The sequence below is a fragment of the Bos indicus x Bos taurus genome, chromosome 9, assembly GCF_003369695.1.
Source record: "Bos indicus x Bos taurus breed Angus x Brahman F1 hybrid chromosome 9, Bos_hybrid_MaternalHap_v2.0, whole genome shotgun sequence".
NCBI classification, from domain to species: Eukaryota; Metazoa; Chordata; class Mammalia; order Artiodactyla; family Bovidae; genus Bos; species Bos indicus x Bos taurus.
Genome location: NC_040084.1, coordinates 95,384,136 through 95,397,955, shown reverse-complemented (window position 1 = coordinate 95,397,955; position 13,820 = coordinate 95,384,136). Strand labels below are relative to the sequence as shown.

Sequence of the window (13,820 nt, the reverse complement as noted above, 5' to 3'; positions counted from 1 at the left end):
AACATGGGTTCAATCCCTGGATTAGGAAGATCCCCTGGAGGAGGGCATGACCACCCACTCTAGTTATTTTTGCCTGGAGAGTCCCATGGACAAAGGAGCCTGGCGGGCTACAGTCCATGGGGTCACAAGAATCCAACACAGCTGAAGCGACTTAGCACAGTAAGATACTTAATCGCTAACATGTATTTTCTTCTCATAATCTCTCCTTTTGTCAAGAAGTTCTATTCCGGGGCTAAAGAAGCTGAATTGCAAGACATTTAAATTAGACTCCAGCTAACTTAATTTTTAAAATTATATTTATGGTCCACCTCCAGACTAGAGATTATGGGGGATGAAAAAAGTCAGAATCTGTGAAGTAAATTCAGAGCAAAATAGTAATAAACTGTATGTATAAGAATGTACAGACCAAAAAGGAAACCAAACGACGTTCATCACCTCCTTTGAAAAAATTCACACCATACAGCTTTGGGAGAGTGTTTTTCGGTGTGGATTGGTTTCTTAACTAACTCTGAAGTATTCCTCCATTCCATTTAAATCATTCTTAGCCTGCAGTTACAATGTATACTATTCAACAAAATGACAAGTCATCCTTTGTCTAATTTTTCATTGCTGTTCTCTCCCATGTTTTCAAAGTCATCAGTGTAAGAGAAGTTATATTAACTGTAACCTCTACCCACCCCACCCTTAAAACAACCCACCAGAAGGGCTGGACTCGGATGCTTAGCCTACCTTTGCCTCAGCTTCAAGAGAGGAGACCAGGGGAGCTTGCTCTGGGGAAGGAAGTCAAGCTTTCTTCGAGTTAGAACCACTGACGTGCTTCTCTTTCCTTCCGGTGGGCTGGGCGGGCGCTGAGAGCCTCTGTGGCTACCAGCTCTGCGTCACCAAGGACCCCGGAGACAAAGCCACCTGGAGCCACACCCAGGCGCTCTTGAAGGCCAGCAGTTTACATTTTTAGCTGGAGGAAAGACCACGCTATGCTACCGAGGTGTTTCACTCAAGCAAGGAAACCCGAAAGGAAACTGGAGGCTTCAATTAGTCAAACGTTCCCACCTTTGCGAGAGGTTTCTCATTGACCTCAAGTGTAAATGACTCGTGTCATCACAGCTCAAACAGCAGCTGTTAACTCAAGAGTCAACTTATAGCAAGACTGGCCTGGACTTTTGGGGGTAAATTGTATGGAAGCATAGCGTACATATGGGGCTTCCCAGGTGGCACTGATGGTAAAGAACCCGCCTGCCTATGCAGGAGACACAAGGGATGTAGGTTCGATCCCTGGGTTGGGAAAATCCCCTGCAGGAGGGCACGGCAACCCACTCCAGTATTCTTGCCTGGAGAATCCCATAGACAGAGGAGCCTGGCGGGATACAGTTCATGGGTTCGCAAAGAGTCAGACGTGACTGAGCAACAGAGCACACACACAGCCCACATATGGAACATGACACAAATCATAGGAACAGCTGGATAAATTCTCCCAAAGTGAATTCATCCCTATCGAGAAAAGCAGCTGCTCTGAATGACAAAAACGTGCACCTTACGAGCAGCACCTTCCTAACCAGCACTCGGACCACTGTCCCCCCGACTTCCCTCCCCTTCAGTGACTCTGGAATCAGGCTGCCCCATCCACCTGGTCCCAGCGTGGTGAAGACATGGGGCAGAGCCATAGCAAAGCTGCAATGGTCATGGATGTGAGCGACAAATACACCTCCGTTGTCATCACCCACCAAGAGTCTAGGGTCATATGTTTTTGCAGCTAACCTAGCCTATGCTGACTGGTGCAGTGTGTGCATGATTTTATATACACAGAACGGATACACTATTTAATAACCATCACAGCATGAAGATCAGGCAGTCAAGGACTTCCCTGGTGGTCCCGTGGTTAAAACTTTGTGTTTCCAATGCAGGGGGCATGGGTTTGAACCCTGGGTGGGGAACTAAGATCCCACATGCTGCATGGTGTAGCAAATAAATAAATAAATACTTCACTAAAAACAAAAAAAGAAAGAAAATCAGCCAGTCAGAAGAAGCGCCCACTGTGCCCTGAGTTATCCTTTAGTTGTTGGGTCTTGGGGATGAGGGATGGGGGCCAGGACTGGGAGGAAGAGAGACCAAGGGGTTCAGAGCAACAGCCACTAGCTGTTGGTACAGAGGTATTTCAGTGCCACTGTGCCTGTTTCCCAGATGACAGCAGACCTAAATAGAGGCATTTCTCAGCTCTTCTCGTGAGCACACGATTTCTCAGCACAGGATTCTTACCTTAGATGTGTGTTAGACACAAGTTTATTTTCTTCTCCATTAAAACATTACAGTCTTCAGGCTAGAGTATTTTGCAACTGCTGTCTTCATCATCATACGTATCATCATTATTAGTGACTTGGCATGACTCCACTGCACATCTCAGTAACACACCCCTAACCTCAGGGAAAGGAAGGAAAACCTCGAACGTATGCAGGATAAGATTTGGATGCCAAAGGGCTGCAGAGCCCAGACAACACCAGGAGACACAACTGTGGCTGTGGATATCATTTGTTGAGGTGACATGGCTAGGATTATTAGGCCCACACTTGCTAAATAAGGCATCGACAATACCAATCCTTATTTCCAAAGAATGTATTTAACAGATTCCACTAGAAACAAAGAAAGCACACAACACCTGCCAACCCCTGGCTAAGCCCCAAATTGAAAAACAAACCCAAGATCCAACCCACTGACTGCACGAAAACTAAACGTTATTCTAAAATCTGGCTGAACACGGGAGATCCGTGAGCAGTTCTGAGTCAGTGTGTTTATACTCCAGGACTTCTGATGGACATTCATTCTCGGCAGAGCGGAAGTGCTAGTCACCTGCCAGCTGCCACAGTGATTGTAAATTCCTTAGCCCTAACAAAGTTTACATCAATTGGGCAGAACACAACACTTGCACTGCATTGTTGTAAGCACTACAACATCACTGAGCCTAGAATTCAAGACCTCACACTGACAAAAACTAGATTTTCAAATTTTTCCATACAGACCATATCCTAGTCAACTCTGCAGCTTCCACTGCAGTTCACAGACTGCCACAAAGTGAGTGCTCACTGCATGTGTGCTAAGTGAACACACAATCCTGAAGATAAACAGACCAATTTGTCCATTTCTGGGGCAGACTCAATATAACTATGACTGTATTAAGATAATATAACTATCCGTGTATTAAGATCACTGAATGAATATTCTTTGACAGTTAAAACTGGAGAGTAGAACCAATGCAGATAAGCTGAAGTCATGTCAATTTTTTTAAAAGTTCACAGTCACATGTTTTCTGTTGATTTATGCACATGCTGGTGACTTTCAGTCACAATATAACTTAAGATGGAGTAGGACATGGCACCCCACTCCAGTATTCTTGCCTGGAGAATCCCATGGACAGAGGAGCCCAGCGGGCTACAGTCCATGAGGCTGCAGAGAGTCGGACACAACTGAGCACACACATTATACTGTCTGTGTGATTCCAAAGTATTATCAATGCCGTATCCTAGCAGCCATTCAGGATGCTCACTTGAATCAGGAAATTCTTAAAAGGCTGTGGAGCAATTTAGAAAAGAGGTCTCAAAGCTCACTCAGAACCTGTCCGCTCCTGCTTTGCACATAATTCTAACACACTCAGCTAGTGGGCCTCTGAGGCCTCCCTATGGAAGCAGAAGAAAATCAGAAGAGGGAAAAGGCCCCTGCCTGGCTGAAGAGGGTAGTGCCGCTGAGGAGCTGGAACTGGGCAGGTGGGGTCAAGTGACCAAGAAGGGCACCTAAAAAGAGATCTTGGGATCTCAGGAGAAGCTAGATGTGGGGAAGACAGAACAGAAATGGCAGGCTTAGCATCCCATGTAGACTGAGGCTTGAGGCTGAAACACTGGGAAAAGTGAGTGGAAGCCAGACTCTGAGAAGCAGAAACCAGGTGTGAGAGAGCAGCCTGTTGCCACCCAGCAGGTCCTCTTGGTCAGGTCAAGTGTCCAGGGCAAGGCAGCCTTGTGTCTTTCACCCTCCCCCTCCCCTATCCCACAAACCAGGAAGGTGATTGCATTTTCCTCCACTCCCAGTTCTCTGCAACTGGGTAGGAGGCAGAACTAATGTGTGGGAAAATGATTCTTTTAACACATTTTAATTGTGTGCTTACCACAGGCCAGGTATAATCAAAGGGGCAGGGGATCCATTAGTCAATCAATTGGATTTCTGCCAGCATGGAACTTAGCTTCTATAGCGTAAGAAACAAGGGTTGCAGATGAATTGAATGTGGGTGCTGCAGCTTAATTCTGCAAAGTCTCAGGGTCCCCTGGTCAAATCCTTCCTAGGAGGATGGGAAATGGTTTTTAGCTACTGGGCTTTGGAGAGGGTGTGGTAAAAACAACAGAAACCGCAGCCCCCAAAGCCAAAGTTTTTTTTTTTTTTTTTTTTTTTTTTTTTTTTACATTTTATTCTTTTTTTTTTTTTTTTTTTTTTTTTTTATTCTTCCAATTTTATTTTATTTTTAAACTTTACATAATTGTATTAGTTTTGCCAAATATCAAAATGAATCCGCCACAGGTATACATGTGTTCCCCATCCCGAACCCTCCTCCCTCCTCCCTCCCCATACCATCCCTCTGGGCCGTCCCAGTGCACCAGCCCCAAGCATCCAGCATCATGCATCGAACCTGGACTGGCAACTCGTTTCCTACATGATATTTTACATGTTTCACTGCCATTCTCCCACATCTTCCCACCCTCTCCCTCTCCCACAGAGTCCATAAGACTGTTCTATACATCAGTGTCTCTTTTGCTGTCTCGTACACTGGGTTATTGTTACCATCTTTCTAAATTCCATATATATGCGTTAGTATACTGTATTTATGTTTTTCCTTCTGGCTTACTTCACTCTGTATAATAGGCTCCAGTTTCATCCACCTCATTAGAACTGATTCAAATGTATTCTTTTTAATGGCTGAGTAATACTCCATTGTGTATATGTACCACAGCTTTCTTATCCATTCATCAAAGTTTTTAACCTCAGATCGCGTGCAAGCTGATACACCTATCCCAGCCCTTCTTGGAGAGCCACTGAGAATTGCCCAGGGCAACCACTAATTTTTATAAAGACGCTTGTCTACAAGTTAAAGGTATGCCTACATCATTCTGGTTAAGGCTGCCAGGAAGTGTGCAGCATTTTACAACATTTTCTACCCCAAACAATGTTTTAATGGTACTTGAAGGGGAAAAAAAAAATTATATGGAAAACCTACTTCCCCAAAGGTAAGCTTCGTTCAGATCTAAAGTTTCCTAACTCCGGAACCCCCAAGGGGGCCGCAAACAATATCTCAGACAGCCCATCACGTTCCGAAATCACTTTACTATTTGTTACTAGGTGTCCAAACCGGCTTACTTGTTCAAGCGAATCCAACAGGGTACAAACTTCAGGGAGGGGCCAGGACAGCCCTTCCCCTCCCGGCCTGACTTTTTCCAGTTTGTTTTGTTTTAGCTAAGGCTGTTGGAAGAGACTCTTGAGAGTCGCTTGGACAGCAAGGCGATTCAACCAGACAGTCCCAAAGGAAATCACTTCTGAATATTCATTGGAAGGGCGGATGCTGAAGCCGAACCTCCAATCGTTTGGCCACCTGATGCGAAGAACTGACTCATTGGAAAAGATCCTGATGCTGGGAAAGACTGAAGGCGGGAGGAGAAGGGGACCACAGAGGATGAGATGGTTGGATGGCATCACCGACTCAATGGGCATGAGTTTGAGTAAACTCCACTGAGTTGGTGATGGACAGGGAAGCCTGGCGTGCTGCAGTCCATGGGGTCGCAGAGAGTCGGACACGACTGAGCGATTGAACTGAACTGTCCAGGGAGCTGCCGGGACACCCTGGTGGAGGGAAGGTGTCCCCGAGGAGACGCGCGGCTCCCTGACGGCTGGAGGAGGGGCGGGCCCCATCCCGCGGGCACTGCGTGTACCCCGAGGCGCACAGGCCCGAGGGAAAGGGCGGTGCCCTAGAGGAGGCGGGGTGCAAGCGAGGGGGCGCGGTCTGAGCGCGGGGGCGGGGTCTGAGCGCGCCTGCGCAGTGCGCCCCACTTGGGGAGGCGGCGGCGACGCGCGGGCGGCAAGATGGAAGACTACCAGGCCGCCGAGGAGGTAACGCCCGGTGGGCTACAGGACGGGCGGCGGCCGTGAATGCGGGGTGCGGGCGGGCGGGCGGCAGCAGCCAGGGCCGTGTGCGGGCACCCGGGCTGCCTCTGGGCCTGGGCGGTGGCCGTTCCCGGCGCCCCGCCGAGCGCTTCGCGGACTCCGGGCGTCTTCGCCCTGCCCTGGGGGCCAGGGGCGCGGAGGGGGCGCGGCTCCCGTGGTTCCTCCGGGAGTGGGCTCCGCACGCCCGGACGCCTTCCTCCGGCGGTGCAACATCCCCCGGGGATCTCCTCTGCCGCGCCCCCGGCCCCCCGCGCCCCGGCCCTCCGCGCCCCCGACCCCCTGCGTCCCCGGACCCCCTGCGTCCCGCGGTCCCCTGCATCCCCCGACCCCGGCCGTCACTCGCGCCCTTTACTCCGAGCGCAGACCCCTGCCCAGGCGGATGGAGGAGGCTGAAGGCCGCGTGTGCGTCTGCCGGCTGATGTTTGGGAGTCTCCAGAGTGACATGCACACCTGACCCGCACCCCCAGTTACAGCTCCCCAAGGGGCCCCCAGTCATGGACTTGCTGCTCTGGCCACGGGCAGCAGGCAGACGCGCCCGCGAGGAGAACCTGCCTTTTTGTCTTGGGTTCCTCTCCTGCTCTCCACGCTGTGCGCACGCCCACCACGGTGCGCACGCCACCGTCGCTCACGTTTCATTTGACAAGACAGTCCGATAGCTACGATTTTGGTGGGGTGGTGGGGTGGTGGGGCGGGAGGTCATTGCCCCATTGAAGAAGTCATACAGTTATTTGCCAGGCAGAAGGTATTCGTTGTTAACGTGTGCTATGTCCTGGCTTTCCTTCCAGCTGAGGAGCATTCAGGGAATGATAGCTGACGGCTGCTGCTCTCACAGAATGGTTGCCCCTTTTCTTCTCGCTAAATAGTTCTGGTTGAAGTACAAATAATGAAGTACAAACAATGGAGCCCTGTGTATTATGCAGCCTTCCTAACCAGCACGACCTTCTATGGTAGTGTCACCATCAGTGTCCGAAGGGTGGTAGCAACCTAGGGAATGTTTAGGGAGAAGCCACAGTTCAGGAGCGGGTAGCCACGGAAAAGCTTTTCCCTGTCAACTGTGCAGTCATTGGAGAATGGCTTGTATTACAGGAATTATTGAGTAACTTTGAAAAAGTAAATATAGAGGAAGTCCTTCAAACCAGAGTTTTTAATACTCTGCCTTCTCATTCTGGCCCTCACCAAGGAGGTGGCTCAGTGACTTCCTTATTCCAGAACTCAACTGCATATCTGAGAAATGAAGGGGCTGAACAGAATGGTGTGTGTTTTACATAAGATAAAGCCCTGGAGGCTGAGACCATGACTGTCTTCTCTCTAGTAGGCCTGCCTTCCTTGTTTCCTGACCTACAGAGCCAGTAGGTCAGTAACAGCCCTACTGACCCCCACGTCTGCTAACTTCATGTAGACACCTGCATCTTTGTAACTCTTCTCCGTTCATCTTTCCTGCAGAAGCTGAAACTGCCCAGTGGATTCTGTACAGCTGCTGTACTTTCCACTAAAAGTCCACTGAAATGCCTCTCACCCTTTCTCATATTTTAACCACATGGAAACTTACACAGGGACTTTCTGTATGGTTTAGAACCACTGAGGCCTCTTGGAAGGATCTTTTAAACTTGGAGAAGTAATTTAAGATACTACAGATTTTCGTTAACTTGGTGAGCTGGCTTTGTCTCCAAGCATGACTTCTGAGTACAGTGGGTGAGGGGCTTCAGGCAGTCAGCTCCTGACTCTCCTGGGGAGGAAGGGGCATTGCTGGAACTGGGCTTCAGTGGTCAGCAGCCCAGCGGGGAAGAACGCTCCTTGCCCACCTCTCTGCCTTTGTCCCACCAGGATGCATTGGGGCTGAGGGCCGGGGCTGCCCCCTGGAAATCGCTTATAGAGCTCAGGAAATGAGGTTCCTGGACTCTGGGAACCTTGTACCCATTCAGATGCACCGCATGTAAAAAGAAAGAAAACCACTAAAGCTCCTGGCACTAGACGACTGCTGGCAGCCTGCCTCCCAGGTCATCTTGACATGCTGGCTGAGAACCGCCGTGCCTTCAGCTGACTATAGTCCTGAAGCCAGACAGTTGAGAAAGAAAATATTAACCGGAAATAGGAAAGTCATTGTAAATTTTACCACTAAGAGTGGTTTCAAAATCCAAAACGTCTTATGTTTCAAACCTCCTGATTAGTTTACATTAGGAAAAGAGTTAATTCATACAAAAGTTGAGTAACTCATTGAACATCCATATTTGTTAATGATCCTCACAGCCGGCTGAAATGGATGGACAGGTTGAGATCTAAAGTGAACTTAAGTCTTAGTCTTATGGGTCATGGCATGATTAAAAACAAAAACCAAAAAACCTTGAAACCGTATACATGTACTCTAAGTCTCCTGCCTCTCACTAGCTCTGTGGTCCTCAGAGCTACTTAATGTTTTTCTCAGTAAAATGAACAGCCTGGTTAGATTATTTTTAAGGTCTTCATTTCTGAATTATATTCATTACCTAAATTTGCTTAATCAGTGCAGTGGGAAAGGATCTTTTAAATCAATCGGGCTTAAATACTTTTTTTCCCTTACAGACTGCTTTTGTTGTTGATGAAGTGAGCAACATCGTAAAAGAGGTAAGAGGAGAAATGCTTCCTTTTTGAATGTTTGATTAATGGCTTATATGAGTGAAAATAATGTGTTTTAAATACTATCTTGGAATTGTTTCAGCTGAGCCTGTGTGTTTTGGCATTTCAAATAACAGTTGTTACTTCAATGAATATCTAGATAAGAATTACTCCCATATTATGTAAATTATATATTTTGAGACAGGAAATTTTATATACTGGCATTATTATTGTCACTAAAGCTTGGTTCTATAACCTTTTAGCATAAAAGACTCATGATATACAAATAAACATTTCTAATGTTTAATGAAGAGTGAATATTAAAAAATTGAACAACTTCTAGTCACTCAAGACCTGGTGCTGCACTTGGGGCTCTTTTTTTTTTTTTTTTAACATTCCTAAACCATCCACTTTATTGACCATGGTACCCCCTTTAGATGATAAGAATGGGAGTCAAAAAGGCTATTTGCTCATTCATTCAAAAATACATGTCAAGGGTGCATGCAGGGGACTGACGCCCAGAGAGTTTACAAAATTGGGGAGGGGAGGGCATTTATCAGATAATCACACTGCGTTCCTCGTGTGGTACTGTGAGGGATTACCCATCTAGTGAGCTCAGAGCTGGGATCTGGAGAAAATAGAAGAGTAGGGTTCCTGTGCTGTGTTGTGCTTAGTTGCTCAGTTGTGTCTGACTCTTTGTGACCCCACGGACTGTAGCCCGCCAGGCTTTTCTGTCCATGGGGATTCTCCAGGCAAGAATACTGGAGTGGATTGCCACGCCCTCCTCCAGGGGATCTTCCTAATCCAGGGATCGAACCCAGATCTTTCAAACTGCAGGCGGATTCTTTACCGACTGAGCTACCAGGGAAGCCCAAGAATACTGGAGGAGGTAGCCTATCCCTTCTCTAGGGGATCTTCCCGACCCAGGAATCAAACCAGGGTCTCCTGCATTGCAGGCGGATTCTTTACCAGCTGAGCTACTGGGGCAGCCCCAGGAGTAGGGTTAACTTAGCGAAAAGAGGGGAACAGATATTCCAGACTGAACAAGTGCAAGGGCCCTGTGGTAAGCAACGTCCTGGTGTGTCTGAGGGACTTGTAGGGAGGTGGGGGTGTCTGGACTAGTGCGGGGCGCTGGGGAGAGCGCCTGGGGCAGGAACGAGGCCAGAAACAGCGCATAGTGAAGCTGGGGGCTCAAAGACGGTCATTAGATGATCTCAGTTGGACAATACCATTTGAAGTTTTCTATATGATTTAGAGTTGACTTTAATGCAAACTGTTGTTAATGCAAGTTATTGACAAATGCCAGAGTGATTAAAGAACTACAACCTATTTTTATGAACATCATCAAAAAGCAAAATGATTTAAAAAAAAAGCGAAGTGATCTTGTTCTGCCATATACAGTATTGCACACGAGGCATCATTTTCTAGTTGCTTTGCAGGATCTATAACACTCTGCTTTTCATTGTTGTTCAAAATACAGTGTTTCTTAGGAACACAGTGGGGAGCAGGAAGATGGGTGAATTTCACTAGAGCTGTGAGAAGGGGAGTTGGTTTGTTAGGAAGTCTCCTTGGGTCTCACTTGTTTTCTGCACAGTCTTTGACTTGGTTGCCAGGCAGCAAGTTTGATACTACTGCAGCCAGAGCTTCCCAGTCTCCCTGGAAGCACAAGTAACATTGCGGTTGGTGTTCCTTTCACGATGACCACCCGATCACTCACTTGAGCAGCTTTTTCTGCCCCTGGGCAGTAGGTTAATTCTGTACTCAAGCTATTATTAAGTACTGCATAGTAGTAAACTTGGATGGGTCCAAAATTAGAGGAAGGTTTTCCTCCCTCCCTGAAAAGCAGTGAATTCCAAAGTGAATGTGGAGAGAACGGCCTGAGTTAGTGGTTTAGCTCGAGCACAGCCCCCACTTTGACAGAGCTGCTCGCTCAGCTGTGTCCAACTCATTGTGACCCCACGGACTAGCCTGCCAGGCTCCTCTGTCCATGGGATTATGCCAGCAAGAATACTGGAGTGGGTCAATATTTCCTCCTCCAGGGGATCTTTCTGACCCAGAGGTTGAACCTAAGTCTCCTGTACCTCCTGCATTGGCAAGTGGATTCTTTACCACGGAGCCATCTGGGAAGCCCCATTTGACAAAGCTGAGCCCAGACCTATTAATACCTTTGTCCCCTGAAACCAGGACAGGCATAAACATAAAAGGCCCAGAAAATCATAGAATAGGAATATCCTCACTACCAACTTCACCAAGAGGTGAGGCCAGGGATCATGTGTATTCCTGAATAACCCCTGAAGCACACAGCGTGAACTGTCCCAGAATACAGCAGAGAAGAGAAGATAAGCAGTTTCATAATAAAAAATGTGTCACAAACTTAAATAAGGTTTTGAAATAGAGCAGTTCTTTAGTTTTCTGAAAAACATACTTCTGTGATGACATTACCAGAAAATGCTGAATAAAGGAAGTATTTGTAAATACATGATTATCTGGATAGGTTTGTACATTGTTGATTATACAACCCACAAAGATTCCTCTATCTACTGTACTTTTAAGAAAGCAATGGAAAAAAAAAAAAAGCAATGGGCAAAGGGAAGTATTTTCTAGCCTCAGTGGGAAGAAAATGCATTGCTTATCTCTAGATAATTAATCACAACAGCAAACATTAAATTCAGTCAAAATGTTTAAAAAATTTGACAGATGCTATATAATTACGTATTTTAAAAAATGAATAAAGAGGACTTTCCTAATGGCTCAGTGATAGAGTCGGCCTGCAAGTTCAGGAGATGGGTTCGATCCCTGATCTGGGACGATCCCATATGCCAAGGAGCAGCCGTGCCCGGGTGCCACAGCTGTTGAGCCTTTGCTCTAGCGCCCGGGAGCCACAACAACTGAGCCCACATGCCACAAGAAAAGAAGCAATGAAAAGTCCAAGCACTGAAACTAGAGAGTACCCCCTCTCATCCCAACTAGAGAAAAAGCCCTTGCAGCAGCGAAGATGCAGTACAGCCAAAGATAAATAAATAAAAATGTTAAAATGAATAAAGGGACCTCTTGATAGCCCAGTGATTAAGAACCTGCCTTCCAATGCCAGGGACACGGGTTCGATCCCTGGTTGGGGAACTAAGATCCCGTGTGCCATGGAGTAACTAGACCCACACACTGCAACAAAGATCCCAAGTGCTGCAACTAAGACCCAGTGCAGCCAAAACTTTAAACATGATAATCAAAGTGAAAGATAAAGCATTCAAATGGAATGTCATACTGCTAAAAGGTATGTCTGCAAAGGAGTCCTCAGGGTTCCCAACAGGCTTGCTTTCACTTTATGCAAAGTGTAACTCGGCAGTTGGTAGGGCGCAGTGCTCACTGTGCTGGCCTCAGGAGTGGCCCGAAGGGGTGCTGTGCCAACACTGACCGGCTGTGCTCTGTCTTCCAGGCCATAGAAAGCGCCATCGGTGGCAACGCCTATCAGCACAGCAAAGTCAATCAGTGGACCACAAACGTAGTGGAGCAGACCTTAAGCCAACTCACCAAGCTGGGGAAGCCATTTAAGTACATCGGTAAGGCACCTTTGCTTCTGGTGGGTGGTGGTGGTGGTTCTTTAAGTACCGCTGAGAGGGAGTCTGTGAGAGGAGGCAGCAGAGGCAGTTCCCGGAGGAGCATGTCACCGGCCTGTGCACACCCACCTGGGCTGCGTGGCTGTGGGAATGACTGCGGACCACGTCCCAGGACGTCACAGCATTTCAGATCCGCTGCTTTTAGAGTAAGCACGTGGTGAGGTGTCAGCTTCCTAGGACCAGGCGCTCTACCCCTACAATCATTTTCATTTTGAACGTCAGCCATGTGATCTAATACACATATGAGGACAGAGAGGAATGTGTTGCCAAGTAGATTCCTCTAATAAAAGTTTGTTTTTCTTTAGTGACCTGTGTGATCATGCAGAAGAATGGAGCGGGCCTGCACACGGCAAGCTCGTGCTTCTGGGACAGCTCCACCGATGGTAGGTTTTCCTTCCCCAGGAAGGCTTGTCCCCGGCATGTCCCTGAGGGACCCTGCTGAGATCTAGACTATTCAGACCCATGTTTTAGGAAATGTGTGTTGGTTGTTTCATGTCTCTGAATGCATTATTTATTAGTCACCTTTTAAAACGTTTTATAGAAGAGAGACGGGCCAACCTTCTTTATTGGCTACAGAGAGTTGAGTACTGAGCGTTTGGCCTGATCCTGAGAACTCGGAAGGCCTGGATCTTCCGGTTTTCAGGGCAACGCGCCTCCTTCCCCCCGCAGGGAGCTGCACCGTGCGATGGGAGAACAAGACCATGTACTGCATCGTCAGCGCCTTCGGCCTGTCCATCTGACAGCCACCCCGCCCGACCTCTCTCCTTCCACCACATCCCTTCTCTCCCATCTTCTAACCACCAGCCGGCTATTCAGCGATCTCCTTTCTCATCCAAAGTGTGTTTTTGTGGCACTCTCAACATGTAGAGAAAAAAACAAATAACCACACTGCTCTCTGTGACCTGCACACCAAGTCAGAGGCGTCGTCACCGCAGGTAGGCAGGAGCCTGTCCTGCCGCTTGTCTTAACTCTGAATGTTTCTTCTCAAAGGTGCTAAAAGCCGAAATCTGCTAGTGTGAAACTTTCTCTACTCTCTGAAACGAATCAAATACACTAATTTTCCATACTTTGTACTTTTTGTTAGAATAATTATTCCGATTTAAAGTGTGTGTTTTCTTCATTGTCTAAATAGTATCACAGGTAAATCCACCATATTTAGTTACTGGCTAGAATTTGTAAAACTGTAAAAAAGCAGGAAAGGTTGCAGTTCTGCTTTGGTTCTCTCCAGTACGGTGAACATGCTCATTGACCACCCGGGGGCTGGGGGCTCTTGACTGCTCTGCTGTGTCCTGGCTGGATTTCTGCCCCGAGCATCAGTCACTCTTCACTCTCAAGTCCTTTCTCTTCTAGAGCTTCAGGGGCAGGAAGTGGGCAAGCTGGACATTCTTTTAGCCAAAGGACTGGAAGCCACACTGTCGGCCCAAA

At 47.5% G+C, this 13,820-nt stretch overlaps 1 protein-coding gene across 1 annotated transcript; it reads left to right on the top strand.

The window, feature by feature from the left end:
- The first annotated feature begins 6,044 nt into the window (after nt 1-6,044).
- DYNLT1 (dynein light chain Tctex-type 1) lies at nt 6,045-13,499 on the top strand. The gene is made up of 5 exons (XM_027551948.1): nt 6,045-6,135; nt 8,749-8,790; nt 12,215-12,338; nt 12,701-12,778; nt 13,065-13,499. The coding sequence occupies exons 1-5, from the start codon at nt 6,109-6,111 to the stop codon at nt 13,133-13,135; spliced, it is 342 nt and encodes a 113-aa protein (XP_027407749.1). The 5' UTR covers nt 6,045-6,108; the 3' UTR covers nt 13,136-13,499.
- Nucleotides 13,500-13,820: the final 321 nt, after the last annotated feature.

Bases quoted from the DNA above. Each gene is read 5' to 3' on its own strand.
- DYNLT1 (XM_027551948.1), top strand. From the start codon at position 6,109: ATGGAAGACTACCAGGCCGCCGAGGAG. The intron at 8,791-12,214 runs GTAAGAGGAGAA...TCTGTCTTCCAG, and splicing joins TGAGCAACATCGTAAAAGAG to GCCATAGAAAGCGCCATCGG. The intron at 12,779-13,064 runs GTAGGTTTTCCT...TTCCCCCCGCAG, and splicing joins CTGGGACAGCTCCACCGATG to GGAGCTGCACCGTGCGATGG.